General features: G+C 38.7%; 1 protein-coding gene across 8 annotated transcripts in view; it reads left to right on the top strand.

Annotated features, from left to right (window-relative positions):
• Tjp2 (tight junction protein 2) overlaps window positions 1-16,602 on the top strand; it is a 155,004-nt gene that overhangs the window by 102,060 nt on the left and 36,342 nt on the right. For all 8 annotated transcript variants that reach the window (XM_087184081.1, XM_021252742.2, XM_087184083.1 and 5 more), the window contains 3 exons: window positions 9,382-9,435; window positions 12,288-12,412; window positions 13,366-13,468. In XM_087184081.1, coding sequence (XP_087040207.1) covers window positions 9,391-9,435; window positions 12,288-12,412; window positions 13,366-13,468 — 273 coding nt within the window. In that variant the 5' untranslated portion in view covers window positions 9,382-9,390. The remainder of the gene's footprint in view (window positions 1-9,381; window positions 9,436-12,287; window positions 12,413-13,365; window positions 13,469-16,602) is intronic.

Here is a 16,602-nt window from a genome sequence, read left to right on the forward strand (position 1 = left end):
AGCTCTTCTGAGGGGGCACATAACAGCATACCCATCTACATACTGCAAGATGGTGACTTGGGAAAAATTATATTTTATATATATTTATATATATATATTTCCTTTTATCAAATCAGGATGTAGGGATGTCCTATTTTTCCTGATAAGCAGTTGACAATTTAAAATAATTGAAGGACTTAGTTCTCTTGTTTCTTAGACCTTCAAGAAAACATGCCTGAAAATGTCTGCCAGTGAGGGTCTTGTGTAGGAATTGCTTGTGTTCCAGTAGAAACCAGTTGTTCCCTGGCTGCCTGTCTTTTTGAGCTTCCAAAATTAAAATATCTGTCTCTATGTAGTAGCAGTTTGTAATACTACTTGTCTCTCATTAGAAATCAATGTTTGATTTAAGAGCAACATTACATCTTTCTAATCTAGTTCATAGGTCTGAGTAAGTCCTCTAAAGACCCCCATGTACATATGAGGGTCATCTGAAAACTTTTAAGTCTCATTTGGTCTAAGATTACTGAAAGAAAAAGACACATGAACACAGGTAGTCCCATATTTGTCATTTACTTCCCGCAAGGGATATTGTCTTTGAGACCTCAACAACTTAGTTAAGGATGGGTATAGCCTCGTAGAGATTAATTATAGCTGGCCTAGAAAGTCCACCCTCAGCACCTGGTGGTTAGGGTGAGGAGTAGCCTTAGGCTTTAGGTACTGAATGCCATAAGGGTGATATGTCTCATTTTTCCTGTGGCCCACATTTATATTTGAACACAAGCAAGAATTACTTATTACTATAAAGAAAATCGCAACATAAGATTATTTTGACCAGGGCCGGGGATGTAGCTCAGTGGTTCTGCCACCTGCCTAGCAAGCGCAAGGTCCCAAGTTTGATCCCCAGTACCAAAAAAAAAAAGATTATTTTGACCATTTTCTCTCTTTTACAGTATAATTCTAATTGTGAGATAGCATCATAGTACTTTCCTCTGTGTACTTGGCTTTAGGAGGCAGGCACACCACTTGCGGGTGTAGAGAAATACCTAAATTGCTCCTTAATGTATTCCAAAGGAGTAAGAGGTTCAGACATAGGTCCCAATTTGAAACAACAGAAACAAATATGGCGTCCCATAAGTCTCTGCTTGATTCCTGTGCCCCCCAGGGCATCCCCCAAGGTTTATACCACTCTCGGGTATACCTCTGGAGAGAGAACCAGAAAATAAAACCAGACTGGAATATCTACCTTTTACCAGCACACTATCTTATCTTCCTCAGGTAACTCACATCCTTACTCCAGTAGGTACTCTTAAAGCACAAGTTACAATGGACTTCAGCCATAACAATCATGTTTAGAGAAGGAACTATAGCTAGCGAACCAAAAGATTTAAACCACTGCCATCTAGTTCCTTGAAAGAGAGAGAGGAAAATAAGTCAGCAGTCAAATTCGGGTACTTTTCCTGCAAAAGAGATCACCTCCAGAGGTGGTAAGTCAGAGATTCTGCCCTGGGCCCTAGGGCAGAGAAAGCTCTGAGAAATTTCTGTTGTCTGTTCAGTCATTTAGGCAACTTTTATTAGCAGCAATACAAGGCTACTCCTTTAAGGTCCATTTTAAATTCACTAAGTATTTGAAACTCATAGGTCCTCCTAGCAGCCACAATCTACATAGTAAAGGCACTCTTATTGACTTCCTTTGCACGGATGAATGAAGAGAAAGGCTGGCTAAGATAGTCCCATATTCTAGCTGATGAGTAAAAACACAAATGCAAGTTAATGGTTGCTATTTTCCCTAGTGTAAGACAAAACAGTTGATGGGAGTTGCCTTAGTCTGACTTTTTGGAAGGAGGAGTGATCTGACTACGAGAGATTTTCAAATGAACTCCCAACAAGTTGGAGAAAAGTTTAAGTGGCGCTTTTAACTCTTTAGCAGAGAGAAAAAGCCCAAATAAAGCTCAAGCTGGTTAAACATCCCCAAAAGTTACCACACAGCATTTTATAAGTCCACAGTCAATGTTCCAAAGTCCATAACCTATCAGAAGAGGCATTTTTCTCCCCTACACACATAAATGATGAAGAGCATGACTAGGTGGGAGAAAAGGTTCAGGTATTTTTGTTTGTTTGGTTGGTTTTTTTTGGTTCCCGGGGATCGAACTTCGGTCTTTGCACTTGCGCAGCAGGTGGCGAAACCACTGAGCTAAATCCCCAGTCCTGGTTCAGGTATTTTTACTCTTATCAAAGATTTGTTTTGTACATTTGTCTAGAGGTCTTACTAGTAGTAGAGAAAGCAGTCCAAACCTGTATCTCAACTCTTAACGGAGGCTTAAGAAAGGGCTCTGATGGCATCATTTCAGATCACTCTGAGACAGAGGACAACTGATGATCACTGACAGAGTTCCCTTTTCACCTCACTGAGGAGTCCAGATAGGGACAAGATGTGGAGATTTTCTGCTGATTACCCAGATGGGCTGTCTGGAGCTAGTTTCTTCTGAGGGACCTCTGGGTATCTGCTAGAAGGTAGCCCTGGCCATGTCGCCTCAGTTGTCACCTCGGTTTCTGCTAGTTCCATGCAATCAGAGATCTGTCTCCAAAAGGAACCCAATTGCCTATCTGGTCAGTGTTCCACCTGCCATTGGTGTCAGTGGGGTGGGGATTCACCAGAGGGCAACTAGAGAAAACTGTCCTCTGCTTTGACAGTGGCAGCTGCCCTAGAGGCAATTACTAGCTGGCAGAGTAACCACTATTTGACATTCTGTAAGGGACAGATAAAAGCCTGAACTGTCTTTGTCTGAGACGATTTTATAAGAGACCCATTTTACAACATTTTTAAGCAACTAAGTCCAAACGCAACATATGCAAAACAAGAATAAAACAATTGTAACAAAAGAATGCATAAAAAAACCCAAGAAATTTGCAAACATTTAAAACACAACTTAAAATTAAGACACTTTTGAAACAAAACCCAAAATAAAGGCCAGAATTTATGAAGCAAAAACCAGAATCTATGAAACAAATGTCAAGAACCTATGAAACATAAGTTAACAATCTGTGAAGCAAAAAGACCAAAGTTAGAACCTACGGAACAAAAGCAAACTCTTACCTCCGTAATCTCAGTGGAAGTAATCTCAGTGGAAGACCTCCAAAATGATATAGGGGAAAAGATGCAACTCCCAAACCTACTGGATATCCGAAATGAGAGTTCATGTTCTCTAAAACTAAAGAATGAATTCTAGGAACAATGGAGGTTAGGAGTAGGAAAAATTTATTGAGAGAAAGAAAGCTTCTGTCTAAGAGAGACAGAAGGGGGACCGGAAAGTGGGTTGCCCCTCAGACTGTTAATCATAGGCTAGAGGCAACCTCTTAGAGATTGATCAGTTTCACACCAAGTTAGTGAGGTGTTTAGGCACCAGGCTGGTCAATGCAAGGTCTAATTAAAAATTGGATTGAGCCCAGTTGGCATGGTAATGGTAAGAAAGATCAGAGGATCTCTCCTGACATTCAGTTTAAATTTTCCTTGCAGGTATCACAGGAATTCTTAGACAGTATTATCTCATTATGGAAGGATCCTAAATTTCAAAAACTAGCTTCATTCTGCTTGAGCAACATTTTAAAAATACAATTTTGTATTCACTCATTTATTTGAATAAATGATGTTATTCTAAAACTTTAAAAAGAAAATATAAAAATATCTTGTAATAGCCCAGCTTCTTGGGAAATTTAATAGTTTTTGGTATGTTTTCCAGTCTTTTCCTTGTAGTTTCTGTTTTTATTTTATTTATTTATTTTTTACAGTATCGGGGGTTGAACTCAGGATGTGCTTGCAAGGCAGGCAGATTGCCACTGAGCTAAATCCCTGGCCCTCTGTCTGTTTTTAATTGAAAACATGAAAAAAGATTGAGTTGAGGATTTAGTTCAGTGGTAGCTTATCTAGCAAGCATGAAGCCCTGGGGTTGGTTCTCAGCACCAAAAAAAAGGATTAGTAGAAGTTGAATGATTACTTTTAATGTATACATAGCTATTAACCTAAATATCACTCCTTTTTGGATACTTACGCTGTGCCATACTCTGTAGTGTTTCTTTTTTTTTTTTTTGGTACCGGGGATCGAACTTGGGTCTTTGGGCCTGTGTAGCAGGCGGCGAAACCGCTGAGCTAAATCCCCGGCCCCCCTGTAGTGTTTCTTAATCCTAGAATTGTCATGGTATTTGTTTATTTTTTCCTGAAGATTTTAAGTTTTAGGGGGCAGGTGCTCCGTAATGATTTTTATTAATGTGGGAATATAACTGTATTCCAAGAAGAGTTGGCAACTTTTTTTTTTAAAACAACTGGCAGATTGATGTATTTTGTTGAAATTCAACAGCCTTAAAGACACAGGGAGGGTACTAAGAAGATGAGCTGCCAGGTGCAGATATGCTCATAAGGTCATTTCCAAGCAGCGGTGGGTTATTTTTATGAGAGCCACGTCTGAAATGAAATTGAAGGGTGTAAGGACCAGAAAGTGTTTTATGTAGAAAGGGACAACTGTTTCAAGAGTTCAGTTTGGTTTTTGCTTTTTGTTTCCTTTTAAGAATTTTTTTTTTCTAATATCCATTGTGATTAAGATCTAGGTGTGTTAAACTAACACATACTGGAAAATGCTAATTTTTGGTTTAATATGTATTTTTTATTTCTCTGCAGTTTTCACTTAAAAAGAACAAGTAGCAGGGAACTACTGCTCGTATTGTTTGAACTAGCCACATAAACCAGCATTCTGAAACACCACCACACGGATCTAATTTACAAGAGCCATATTGAAAAAGTCACTAACGCACTACACTGTGAAGGTGTCCGACACTCGGTTGCTTTTTCCAACCCATTACTTCCCTTGTAGCCATAGGAAACTCTCCAAAATTGAAAAGACAATTGTGCCACGACTCTTCCCCCACCCCAGTACCTGAGATGGCTCAATATCTAGACTTCCGATAATTATTGCAATGATATAATGCAATACATACTTGGTATGTATTTTCTTTTATGTGTTGTGTTAGAGTTGTAAAGCCAGTTAAAATATACAATCTTCAAATAAAATGTAATCTTTGAAATTTTTGATACCTGCATAGTTTAACACGTTCACCATGGGACATTCATATGTCTCGCTGTCAGGCAGCTCCTACCCACCAGTGTACATGCGTGACTGTCCTATTGGTGGCATGGAACAGTCCCATCAGGTGATACAAAGCCGCCCGATGGGACAGTCGCGCATTGCTACTGATGGTTCAAGCCAACAGGAATGTGTTAAATGTGCTAGACGCATCATGTTTTGTAGTCCATATTTTCTGTGCTATTATTTTTTTTAATCTGGTATTAGAAATATACATTCAAGATATATGGAAAACTGAGTTACTGCATTATGTATGCATGTATTGATTCACCCTTTTCCCCTGCACAGTAATAGAAAATATTATTTTACCTTGAACTTTTAAGAAAATGCTAATTTAGACATGTATTGAAATTCTAGAAAGGCATGACTATAAACACATATCTAGAAAAGCTTACAGTAGGGGCCTGACTTGTTAAGGAAGCAGAGATCCAGGTGTGGTGGTGCACACCTATAATCTCTCTCTGGGAGGCTGAGGCCAGAGGATCACAAGGTGAGCCCAGCCCGGGCAGTTTAGCAATTTAATGAGCAAAGTGATGAGGTCTTGAAATAAATAAGGGGAAAAACAAAACAGCTGGAGATATGGCTTAGTGCAAAGGCCCTGGGTTCACAAAATAAGGTGGGGGAGGGTATACAAAGATGCTGAATTTAATAGGCGTTTTTAAAAGAAAACTTACAGGTAATAGTAATCAGTGCCTTAATCCTATTAATTGAATGGTGACTCCATAGTGTAACCATCCTTTGATTTATTGAAAAAAATGTTTAAGTGTCTGCTATGGATGCCAGACACTATGTTCTAGGAGACAGTGAAGCAAAAGCAAGAGTTAAAAATCTCACCTGAAAATGCAGTCATTTAAAAAATTTTTAAAATTGTGTATATTTATGGAGACAGTCGCTTTAAAAAACTGAACGAGAGTGGTCATGGTGAACAAATAATTTGGTTTCTTTACATAATTTAGATAAAAATCCTTCTGAGTGTTTACCTACTGACTGCGTTATGTGACTACGCCTCTCTTTAACCTCCTTCGCCCCTGGGATGCTTGTGCCTTCCACCCTGGATGCCGCCAGGCCCCAGGTATACAGACAGCAAAGTGCCTTGCACCCCTCCTCCCCGGTTGTTTGCATTTTTTTTTTAAACTGCAGAGGCTCTGAGAACTCTGATCTCTTGGAGCCAGATGGTACTGGCCATGGTGATGACCTAGAAGTGAGTACATGGAGGGTGGAGGGAACCACAGGGTCATACACAGGATTCCTCTCAGTTTGAGTAATCAGTTTTAGTCACTAGTTTACCTTCTCTGCAAACACAATCACCTTTTCATAGCCCTCTGTTCCCCAAGCCTAGGTGTTTGTTAGCTGGGAAGAAAAGAAGCACATTTCAGTTCTGCACCTGTCCTAGTAGTATCAGTGTGGTATTGCCCAATTTGATTTAAAATTTTTGTTTTAAATGTAAAATTACATAGTTTTTCTTTATATATAAGTCCAGCAAAGTCTTTGTTTTATGTAGATTACTGTGTATCTTTAGGTTTTACATATTTGCTATTAACTGTATAGTGGCTCTTCTTGTTTTTATTTCAGCCTGACAACCTGCTTTTGAATATTATGATTATCTATATTCTTATGTATTTTTTATTATACGTGTGCTGCTGAAGAGAGCACCTGTATTCTTTTTTAAAACGATAGTTTGTTTTATGTTTGCTTTATTCTGCATTTCCCCTTTTGTCCTCTGCTTTCTTTTTGCTTGAATTAATTTTATTTTTTCCACTGTGGTTGTAAAAATTTAACAAGTAGATTTAACTTAAGTTAAAAATCAGTCAGTAACTTTACTTTGCTCCTGAATAAAACTTTTAGAACAATTTGGACTGAGTCCTCTTGATGTACAAAATTGACCAGTGCTTAGTTCTAGCTTATGTAAGTTTTACAAATTAGACATTATTATTATAGTTATATAGTCAGCATGCATTTAGGTTTACTGGTATTTCTTTTTGCATTTTAGGTTTTCCTTCTGGGATTATATTCCTTTCTTAAATTTTTTTGTTAAATCATTTTGTTAAATTATTTTGTTACTAGTCTGTGTTAATAATCTGACTTGGTTTTTGTTTTTGTAAATATCTTTTCTGCCACCTAATTGACAGATTTTTGTAAAGAAGTTATTCTGTCTTTAGCTTCTGTTGTTACTGCTGAGAAGTCAGCTATCCTAATTGTTCTTTTTTAATCTTTCTTTTGTCTAGTTCCTCTCAAGTTCCATTCATCCTTTTCTGCAGTGAGATGCCCTGCATTTAAGCATCTGTGATTTTCTTTTCTTGTTTATATTTACCCTGCTTGTGATATATTGTGTTACCAAACCGAAAACCTTCAGTTTTGGAAGAGCCATTAGCTGTTTGCTGCTTGGATGTTGAAATTCTCCCTTACTGTCTTTTTCTTTAGTGTCCTGGGGATTGAACCTAGAGCTTCCCACATGCTGGGCATGCTCTCTGTCACCGAGTTACCCCCAGCCTTTCCCTTATTTTCTCCAGGAACCTCAACCTCTCTTTCACTTTGACACCTTTTGGAGACTTTGTGCTGGGTACTTTGTTCACGTTTGCCTTATAATTCATTGTCTTGAACTCAGTGTAGTACATGATTTAATCCATTGTTTATATAATTTTAGTTTTTTCATTTCTAAAATTGTTTCTTATTTTCTGTGACCTCTTGTTCTTTTAGTATACTTTCAATGTCTCCTTTTAATTTCTTAAAACATGAGATACATATTATATATACTGTTTTCTATCTGTGACTGGCATTTCTAATATTTACAGTCTTTGATTCCTCCATTTATATTTAACTCCCATTCATGGTGACTTATTTTGTGTATGTGTTTAAGTTGTGAGCTCATCTTCCCTAGTTGCATATCAGCAAGATTAATTATACCTGTGTTGAAGAGTGCTCCTTGTAGAGGATTTACCTTTGCCTTTGTACCTGTTGGTGTGACTGTCAGTGCAGAAGCATTTTGAGCATGTTTTTAAGGGCTGTATCATCACATAGGAATTTCAGTTCCAAACATAAATACAGGTTGATATGATTTCTCCAGGGAGATATTTTTAGTTATTTCCACAGTATCCATGAGATGGGGAAGCATCTCTGTTGTCTCCATCTGCATGGAGATACTACTTTCCTTAGTATATCTGATCTGATGTCACAGCCTGTTTGGAACACTGTTTGGAACTTTCCTGTTTAAATGCCTGCATCAATGGCTTTGAGCATTTTTGGCTTTTATAATTTTCTCAAAGGTGGCAGTATATGTTTAATGGATTATTATTAAAATGATTAGTTTGAAGTTTTCCTAGACATCTGTTTTGGAATATTTTTTAGAACAGAAGCTCCAGTGGCCTATATGCAGGCATTTTCTTCCCTTGTACCCAGTGTTGCTGATAGAGAAAAACTTCAAGTTCCCACAGATTACCCATTAGGCACACCCTTTAAGACCAAGGACTTCAGATTTAAACTTTGAAAAAACTTGCCTGAGAGCTCACCTTTGATGGGAACAAGTGGGAAAGTGGCTTACAAAGTAAAACAGAAACACAAAATACAAACTTTTTTTTTTTGCGGTGCTGGAGATCGAACTCAGGGCCTTACACTTGTGAGGCAGGGGGCAGCACCACTGAGCTAAATCCCTGGCTCCTGTTTTGTTTTGTTTTTCCTTTTTTTTGGTACCGGGGATCAAACTTAGGACCTTGTGCTTGCAAGGCAAGCCTGGTGCCACTGAGCTAAATCCCCGGCCCTTGTTTTATTTCTCAAAGAGGCTCTAGCTGTGTTCTCCAAGCTGGCCTCGAACTTGTGGCTCTGTTGCCTCAGCTTTCCAGCTCACATGAGATTTTTCTCTTTTCTTTTTTTGGGGGGGCGGGGGGTTCGGGGATCAAACTCGGGACCTTGCACTTGCCAGGCAGGCGCTGGCACCACTGAGCTAAATCCCCAGCCCTCACATGAGATTTTTTTAAAAAGGGATTTATTATTACAGGATAAAGGATGATAATAAAAGGACTCTCTTGTCCTTTTTTAGGGCTTGTCTCTCACTGTGTGCTTCACTAGTTTTTTTTTAGGATTAGTAAGATGGCCATTTCATGAAAAGAGAGTTTGTATGAAAGTAAGTAACAACATTCTGAACAAATACCCACTTTTTTTTGTTACATAGAAAGTGTGAGCAAGGCTTTATATACTGAGGCATTTTGAATTATAATTTTGGTGTTAGCATCAAGACATTTATGGTTTTAATCAAGTTGGTTTTGTTTTAAAACAGGGCCCAGGCATGGAGGAACTAAAATGGGAACAGTACACAGTGACCCTACAAAAGGTGAGTTCTGCATATGTCATATGTTCTACAGTCATCTTCTGTGTTTTATAGTTCAGGGTTATTATTTTGGTCCACATGCAGTTTTATTTTTTTCCTCATTGCGGTGGCTGATGCATTGTTGGTATTAGCTGGCAGTAATTGCCTTTTAACAAAGATTTGGCTGCTGTTGCATGTTTTGGTTAAGGTATATACTGTAGACCACTTTGGAGATTACTTAGTACGTTCACCTATCTCCAGACAGAACAGTTTATGAAAGAGAGAAAAGGAGGGGAAGGCCATACCATTAAAGGACACTCAGGTAACTTTTGCAACTTATGTAATTTAAATAAAAACATACATACTTTATAACTCTCTCAAATTAGATTTAAATGCAAACTAAGTTTGAAAAGATTGGCTTAGGAATCAGTCAGGAGACATGTTGTCCCACCCATGATTGTATCAAGGGGCATTGGAAGTAGAATACCACACATAAATATATTTTACTTAATTTAAAAGTCATTTCGTGGGTATTACCTTTCTTGATCCACTGCAGTAATATATGCCGCTTCCAATTCATGGAGTCTGCCAAGTAATCAGTACTTAATTAAAAAAAATTAAGATGCATTATGTACATGTACCAACTCCCCACAATGAATGAAATTATTATGTTTTGCAGACATGTACTAATAAAAAACAAATATGAGTTAGCCCCATTCCTTTTTTTTTCTGACAGCAGAGTTCAAGGTAGGCATGATAGTTGTTAGCCCCATTCTAAAGAAGCATAGCAACTGAGAGTCTAAGTCATTTGTGTGCTTTAGATCTTCACTCCAGGCCTTTTTCTTTTCTTTTTTTGTTTTGTTCTAAGCTTTTTCTTAAAATTTTTGAAATAAATTTTATTTTATTTCATCCCATTCCCTCCAAGCCTCCCTGTCCTGTGTACAAAAGCTTTGTTTTCGTTTTTTTCTTCTATTTTCACTTTTTTTCTTGTCCCTTCCTTTCTCCCTCCCTCCCCCCTTGTTCCCCTTCCCATTTGAACACTTTCTTCCCATTTCCCAACATCCACTATACATCTCAGTCCTTATTTCCACGTTCAGTTTCTCATACCAGAGAAACAATGCAGTATTTAAATATGTGTTTCCAGTTTATTTCACTTAAGAATATGGTTTCAAGGTCATCCATTTAGTTATATATGTCTGAAGCTCATCCTTTTTAATGGCAGAGTAGTACTCCATTGTATAAAAAAACCCACATCATCTTTATCCACTTCTCAATTCCTTTTTCTCCTCTTCTTTTTCCCTTCCCCCCCCTTTCTCTCTTTCTTTCTTTCTCTCTCCTTTCCTTTTCTTTTCTTTTCTTTTCTTTTCTTTTCTTTTCTTTTCTTTTCTTTCTCTTGCTTCATCTTTCTCTTTGTCTCTCTCTGTGCCGCCCTCTCTTACTGGGGAGTTGGACCCAGGGCCTCACACATTCCAGACAAGGGAGTCCCCCAATGATCTTCCCACCCTGAATCCCTCCAGGCTCTGTCAGTTTCTTGAGGGATTGTAAGTTCCTCAAAGGGGGAAGTTTCGGGGCTGGGATTTAGCTCAGTGGTTTCACCGCCTGTTGCACAAGCACAAGGACCTGAGTTTGGTCCCTGGTACCAAAAAAAAAAAAAGGGGAAGTTTCCCTTTGACTCTTAAAACCACGTATGAGCTTTGATCCCTGTTGTTAATGAAAATTTAGTTCTCAAATTAAATGTTTGTTTAATCTAGGGAGGGAAAAATGTCACTGGGTCAGTGCCCAGGTGCTCAAACTTCTGGGTCAGTAATCTACACTTCTTAGTTGAGGAATTATGCCTGTTTAGGTTGTGGTTTTCAACTCTAGTCATTTTACTGACTCCTGCCTATGTTCTTTCCGCCAGCATGTCATATATCCTTTGAATTGTGGCCCTCCACTGGAAAAAGTGAGGGACTCCTTGGGCTTGTTATAGAGGGTGGAACTGACCCTGTTTAAAACCAGATGCCTGGTCCTGCCAAATGCAGAGCCACATGATAAGTAGACAAAAACCCAATGTATTTTGAATTGAGATATTTGTAATCAGTCGGCATAGCAAGGCCCCACACAGGAACTTTTCTTTGGGGCTAAAGATTTTCTTTCATTCCAAGTAGATTTTTGTTTTGTCAGCCTAGATTTAGGATTATACTGCCACATATACCCATATAATGTGGATGGAACTGGGTTTACTTTTATAACCACTGAAATGAAGTAGAATTGTATATTATCTGGGTTTACTAGCTCTCATTAATGGACCAATCATGGATGTAATAAATCTTGATTTCCCATCTTCCACGCATGTAGAAAAAGGTTTAATTCTTGGCCCTCATAAGATCTCAATACTACTGTAATTTTATGTTCAGATTTTATGTTTAAAATCCAGGTACTTCTTTTTACCCTGTGTTAAAAATGAAACCACCAGTTCATTGAATTTTGGGTTAAAATTAGTTCTCACAGATTCAGTTTTAACTGAAGTTGTTCCAGCTCAGGACAGCTTGACCCAAGCAGGTCCAATTGGTGCTTTGCACAGTGCAACCCTGTTTAGACAGAAGACATTGTTTCCTTCCCCTGCCCCGGCAGCTTCTCATGATAACTCCAGTCTCTGCTATCCATTTTTTCCAGCTTGCGCAAGGCTGTTCCTTTCAGATAAGAATTTCCGTTTATAAACCTGTCAGCTCACTACAGTGACACTTTATTTTGGTTTTCATTTACTTCTATAAGCCCATCTGTTCCTGAGCTGTCTCTGGTTATGAATTTGACCTTTATTTTATTGAGTTCTTCTAGTAAATCCTGAAAGCCACTTACAGAAGGATTTTTTTGTTTCTCCTAATTCCAATGAACAGGATTCCAAAAGAGGATTTGGAATTGCAGTGTCTGGAGGCAGAGACAACCCCCATTTTGAAAATGGAGAGACATCTATCGTCATTTCTGATGTGCTGCCAGGCGGGCCTGCCGATGGTCTGCTTAAGTGAGTGTCCTTTGTGCCCTCTCCAAACTCATACCAGCCACGCCAGTGGGCACTGGACAGGGTGCTTTGGTTGGAGCGTACTTTTTAAATTGAAAAATATTTAATGTAACATGAAGTTTTCAAGTCATAACTAATATATCATGTTTTAATAATCTCCAAACCTTGATGAAAATCCAGTTTTGGAGGGGAGTTTTTCCCATGGAAGACAGTTGCCAACATTTCTTCTAGGTTTCCGGAATCATTTCTGAATATGGAGTTTTAAGCCCCCATGAGCCCACCCACCTCATCTTCCAGGCTCTTAGAGTTTCATGAGAATGGCTGGTCAAGTTGCTCAGTGGTAGTGAGTTGCTTGAGCATGCATGAGGCCCTGGGTTTAATCCCCAGCACTGGCAGGGAAAAAAAATTTTTTTTTTTGGTACCATAGATTGAACTCAGGACCTTGCACTTGTGAGGCAGGCATGGTGCCACTGAGCTAAACCCCCAGCCCAGGAAAAAATGTTTTAATGAGGAAACTAGTTTAATGAGTTACTAGTCTTTCATACGGAGCAATGTAAACTTTTAAAATGATTTTTTGGGATGAGCTGAAGCCATAGGATTCTGTGATCTTAAAATTTCTCAAACTCTCTGAGGCAAGCTCTTGATCTTCCTGAGAAACAGGCACAAATGGATATACCCTGTTTGGGAGAGTGCTTATAGACTGTCTGAAGCCCACCACACACTGTGGCTAGCAAGGGACTGATTAAAAAACTCCTTTCGGTGCCAGCTGGGCACCCCCTGGAGTGACTTCCATCTGAGAAGGGCAGGCCTCTTTGTATCCAGGCATTTCTCAGGAGACACTCAGAACTGAGCTGTGTGGTTTCCACTGTCTCACTAAGTTGACGGAACTTAGGGTGGATTTGCTGCTTCTATTCTGTGTAAGTTTTTCACGACCTGTTTTTACTTCCTGCTCACAGAGAAAATGACAGGGTGGTCATGGTTAACGGCACCTCCATGGAGGGTGTCCTGCATTCATTCGCCATTCAGCAGCTAAGGAAAAGTGGAAAGGTTGCTGCCATCGTAAGTACTGACTTTACATTCATCTTTGGCTCCATAGCATTTTGTTTTTATACCCAGAAGAAAACTGCCACTTGGTTCTGAGCATTTGATGGAATTACGTAACTGATAGGCCCACTAACTATAGTACTTGTATCTTCAGAACTTTGGAGGGTGATATTATAGACTGTCTTAGTTACTTTTCTCTCATTCCTGAGACAAAATACCTGATGCCCAAAGTTAGAGGGAAGGGGTTTATTTGGCTTACTGTTTGTAGAGGATTCAGTCCATAATTAGCCAGCTCCAAGGCAGGGATGACAAAGAGGCATGGCAGAGCAGAAACAGCATGGTACACATAAGGCAGGAAAGGTAACAAGAGAGAGTTAACAGCGTCTCCATGCCCTTTTATCTTATTTCTACTACTTAGGGCAGGTAGCACTCACACCCTTAATCCTAGTGCCCTTGAGCCTAGCATTGCATAACGAATCAGTTCCAGCTTCACACACTGTAGATCAAGCCTGTGACCACACGAGGCTTTGGGGGCACATCTAGACCCAAACCATAACATAGACTGTTGGAGATGTATGTGTTATCTTCCTAGCCTTTCCTTATCCATATCCTGTACTTTAGGCCCGAGATTCTCTTCTCTGAGCCACGTTGCAGACATCTTGACAGTTGAGTTCTACTTTCTTCAACATGCAGCTCCTAAGAATAAGTCTTCTACCCACTATAATGCTGTTATCATATCTAAGAATTTTTTTTTTTTTGGTACCAGGAATCAAACTCAGGGCCTTGCGCTTGCCAGGCAGGCGTGGTGCCACTGAGCTAAATCGCCGGCCCATGTCTAAGAATAGTAATAAGTGCAATATCATCTAGTATCCATATTTCAGGATATCCTTTTTTCTCACAGTACTGAGCTACATTCCCAGCCCTTTCTATTTTTTATTTTGAGAGAGGGTCTTGCAAAGTTACTCAAGCTGGTCTCAAACTTGCTATCCTCGTGCCACAGCGTCCCAGAGTGCTGGGATTTCAAGCATGTCAAGATGTCTGTGATTACACTTTTTTCCCTTCCTCTTTCGGGATCCAAGTTCCCACTCATTGCATTTGATTATTTCCTTAGTTCCCATTAATCTGGAACACCCTGCCCCAGCTCTTACCCCTCACCTTTAATGGCATTAACTTTTGGAAGGGCCTAGGCCAGTGATGACAAAGCTTTTAGAGTTTTCAGTGAAACAGCCTGCTCTCACATAGATGCCAAAGGTTTGCCGCCACTGATCTATCTAGCCAAGTAAATAAAGAATGTGTCACTTTTTAATTTTCATAACATAGTGCGTTAAGGCCCCTGAGAATTTTTTACACTTGAGTAGAAGCAGATTTTGGAGGTACTATTCTATATTTTTTTCTGTCATAAGTGTAAGTTTGTGATACAGAACAGTAATGTTTGTTTTGGGAAATTGGTACATGCATATTACATATCCTGATCATTTTCAGTTCCTTTACCACTTCTCTTTCCTCCCCTCTCCCTTTGAACACCTTCCCCAAAAGGTCTGCCTTCTTGTTTCCTACCATTTCTTCTTTATTTTACTAACTTATTTATTTATATTTTAGGTTTCTTGTATGAGAAAAGCCATGCACTATTTAACCTTCTGTGTCTGACTTATTTCACTTACCATTGTAGAATCAAGTTCATCCATTTTCCTACAACTGACATGATTTCATTCTCTATGGCTGAGTAATATTTATCTATTTGTCTGTTGACAGGCATCTAGGTTGTTTTCAGAGCTTAGCTATTTTGAATTGAGCTGCTGTGAACATGAGTAATGCGTATATCACTACATTAAATGATAAATATGATATCTTTAAGCTTTTTAGGAATATATCCAGGAGAGGTATAGCTAGGTCATATGGAATTTCTTTTTTTAGTGTTTTGAGGAACCTCCATATTGATTTCCATGGTGGGTTGTATAAGTTTACATTCCCCTAACAATATACAAGACTTCCTTTTTCTCTGCATCCTTGCCAGCAGATGTTGCTTTTTGTATTTTTGATGATAGCCATTCTAACTGGAATAAGATGGAATTTCAAAGTAGTTTTCATTTTATATTTTATGTACTTACTAGTCATTTGTACTTCTTTTGAGAAGTGTCTGTTAAGTTCATTTCCCCATTTTTTGATTAACTCATTTGTTTTGGGGGGTTAATTTTTTGAGTTAATATATTCTACATATCTAGATAGTTCTGTATCAGAAGAGTAGTGCAAAATATTTTCCCATTCTGTGGCTTGATCTTCTTTTTTTTTTTTTTTTTTTACTGTTGATCAATTTCGCTGTGCAGAAGCTTTTAAATTTAATGTAACCCCATTTCTTGATTCATGATATTGGGTGGTCAGGAAGTCGTTGCATCTGCCTATGGCTTCATGTGTTTTCCTTCTGTTATTTTCCAACAATTTCAGAATTCCCATTTTTATACCTAAGTCTTTGATCTATTTTAATTTGATTTTCTGGTGCTGTGGTGAGAGATGGATCCACTTTTCAACCTTCTGTACATGGATAAGCAGTTTTCCCAGCACCATTTGTTAAAGAGGTTATCTTTTCTCCAGTGTATGATGTAGGGCTCTTTGTAAAAAATTGGATGGCTGTCAGTGTATGAGGTGGTTTCTATGTCTTTTCTATTCCATTGATCTACATGTCTGTTTTTGTGCCAGGACCATGCTTTCTTTTGTTACTTTAAGTTTTGTAAGTATAAGTTGAAATCCAGTATTGTGATTCTCCCACTTTGCTCTTTTTTTGGTACCAAGAATCGAACTCAGGACCTTGTGCTTGCCAGGCAGGCACCATGCTGCTGTGCTAAATCCCCAGCCCTCACTTTGCTCTTTTTGCATAGAATTGCTTTGCTCTTCTGGTTCCACATGGATCTTAGGATTGTTTTTCTAGTTCTGTGGTAGTTTAGTAGGTATTGCAGCAAATCTATAGCTTGCTTTTGATAATATGGCCATTTTAACATTGTTTGGCTACCCAAGAACAAGGACTGGCATTCAGTTTTCTAATGTCCTCTTCAGTTTCTTTCTTCAGAGTTCTGCAGTTTTCATTATAGAGATCTTTCACCTCCTTGGTTAGGTTAATTCCTAGGTATTTAATTTTTTTGAAGCCATTGTGAATA

The sequence above is a fragment of the Heterocephalus glaber genome, unplaced genomic scaffold, assembly GCF_053883595.1.
Source record: "Heterocephalus glaber isolate CG9 unplaced genomic scaffold, H.glaber_assembly_v1.0 deba00001481, whole genome shotgun sequence".
In the NCBI taxonomy this organism is placed as follows: Eukaryota; Metazoa; Chordata; class Mammalia; order Rodentia; family Bathyergidae; genus Heterocephalus; species Heterocephalus glaber.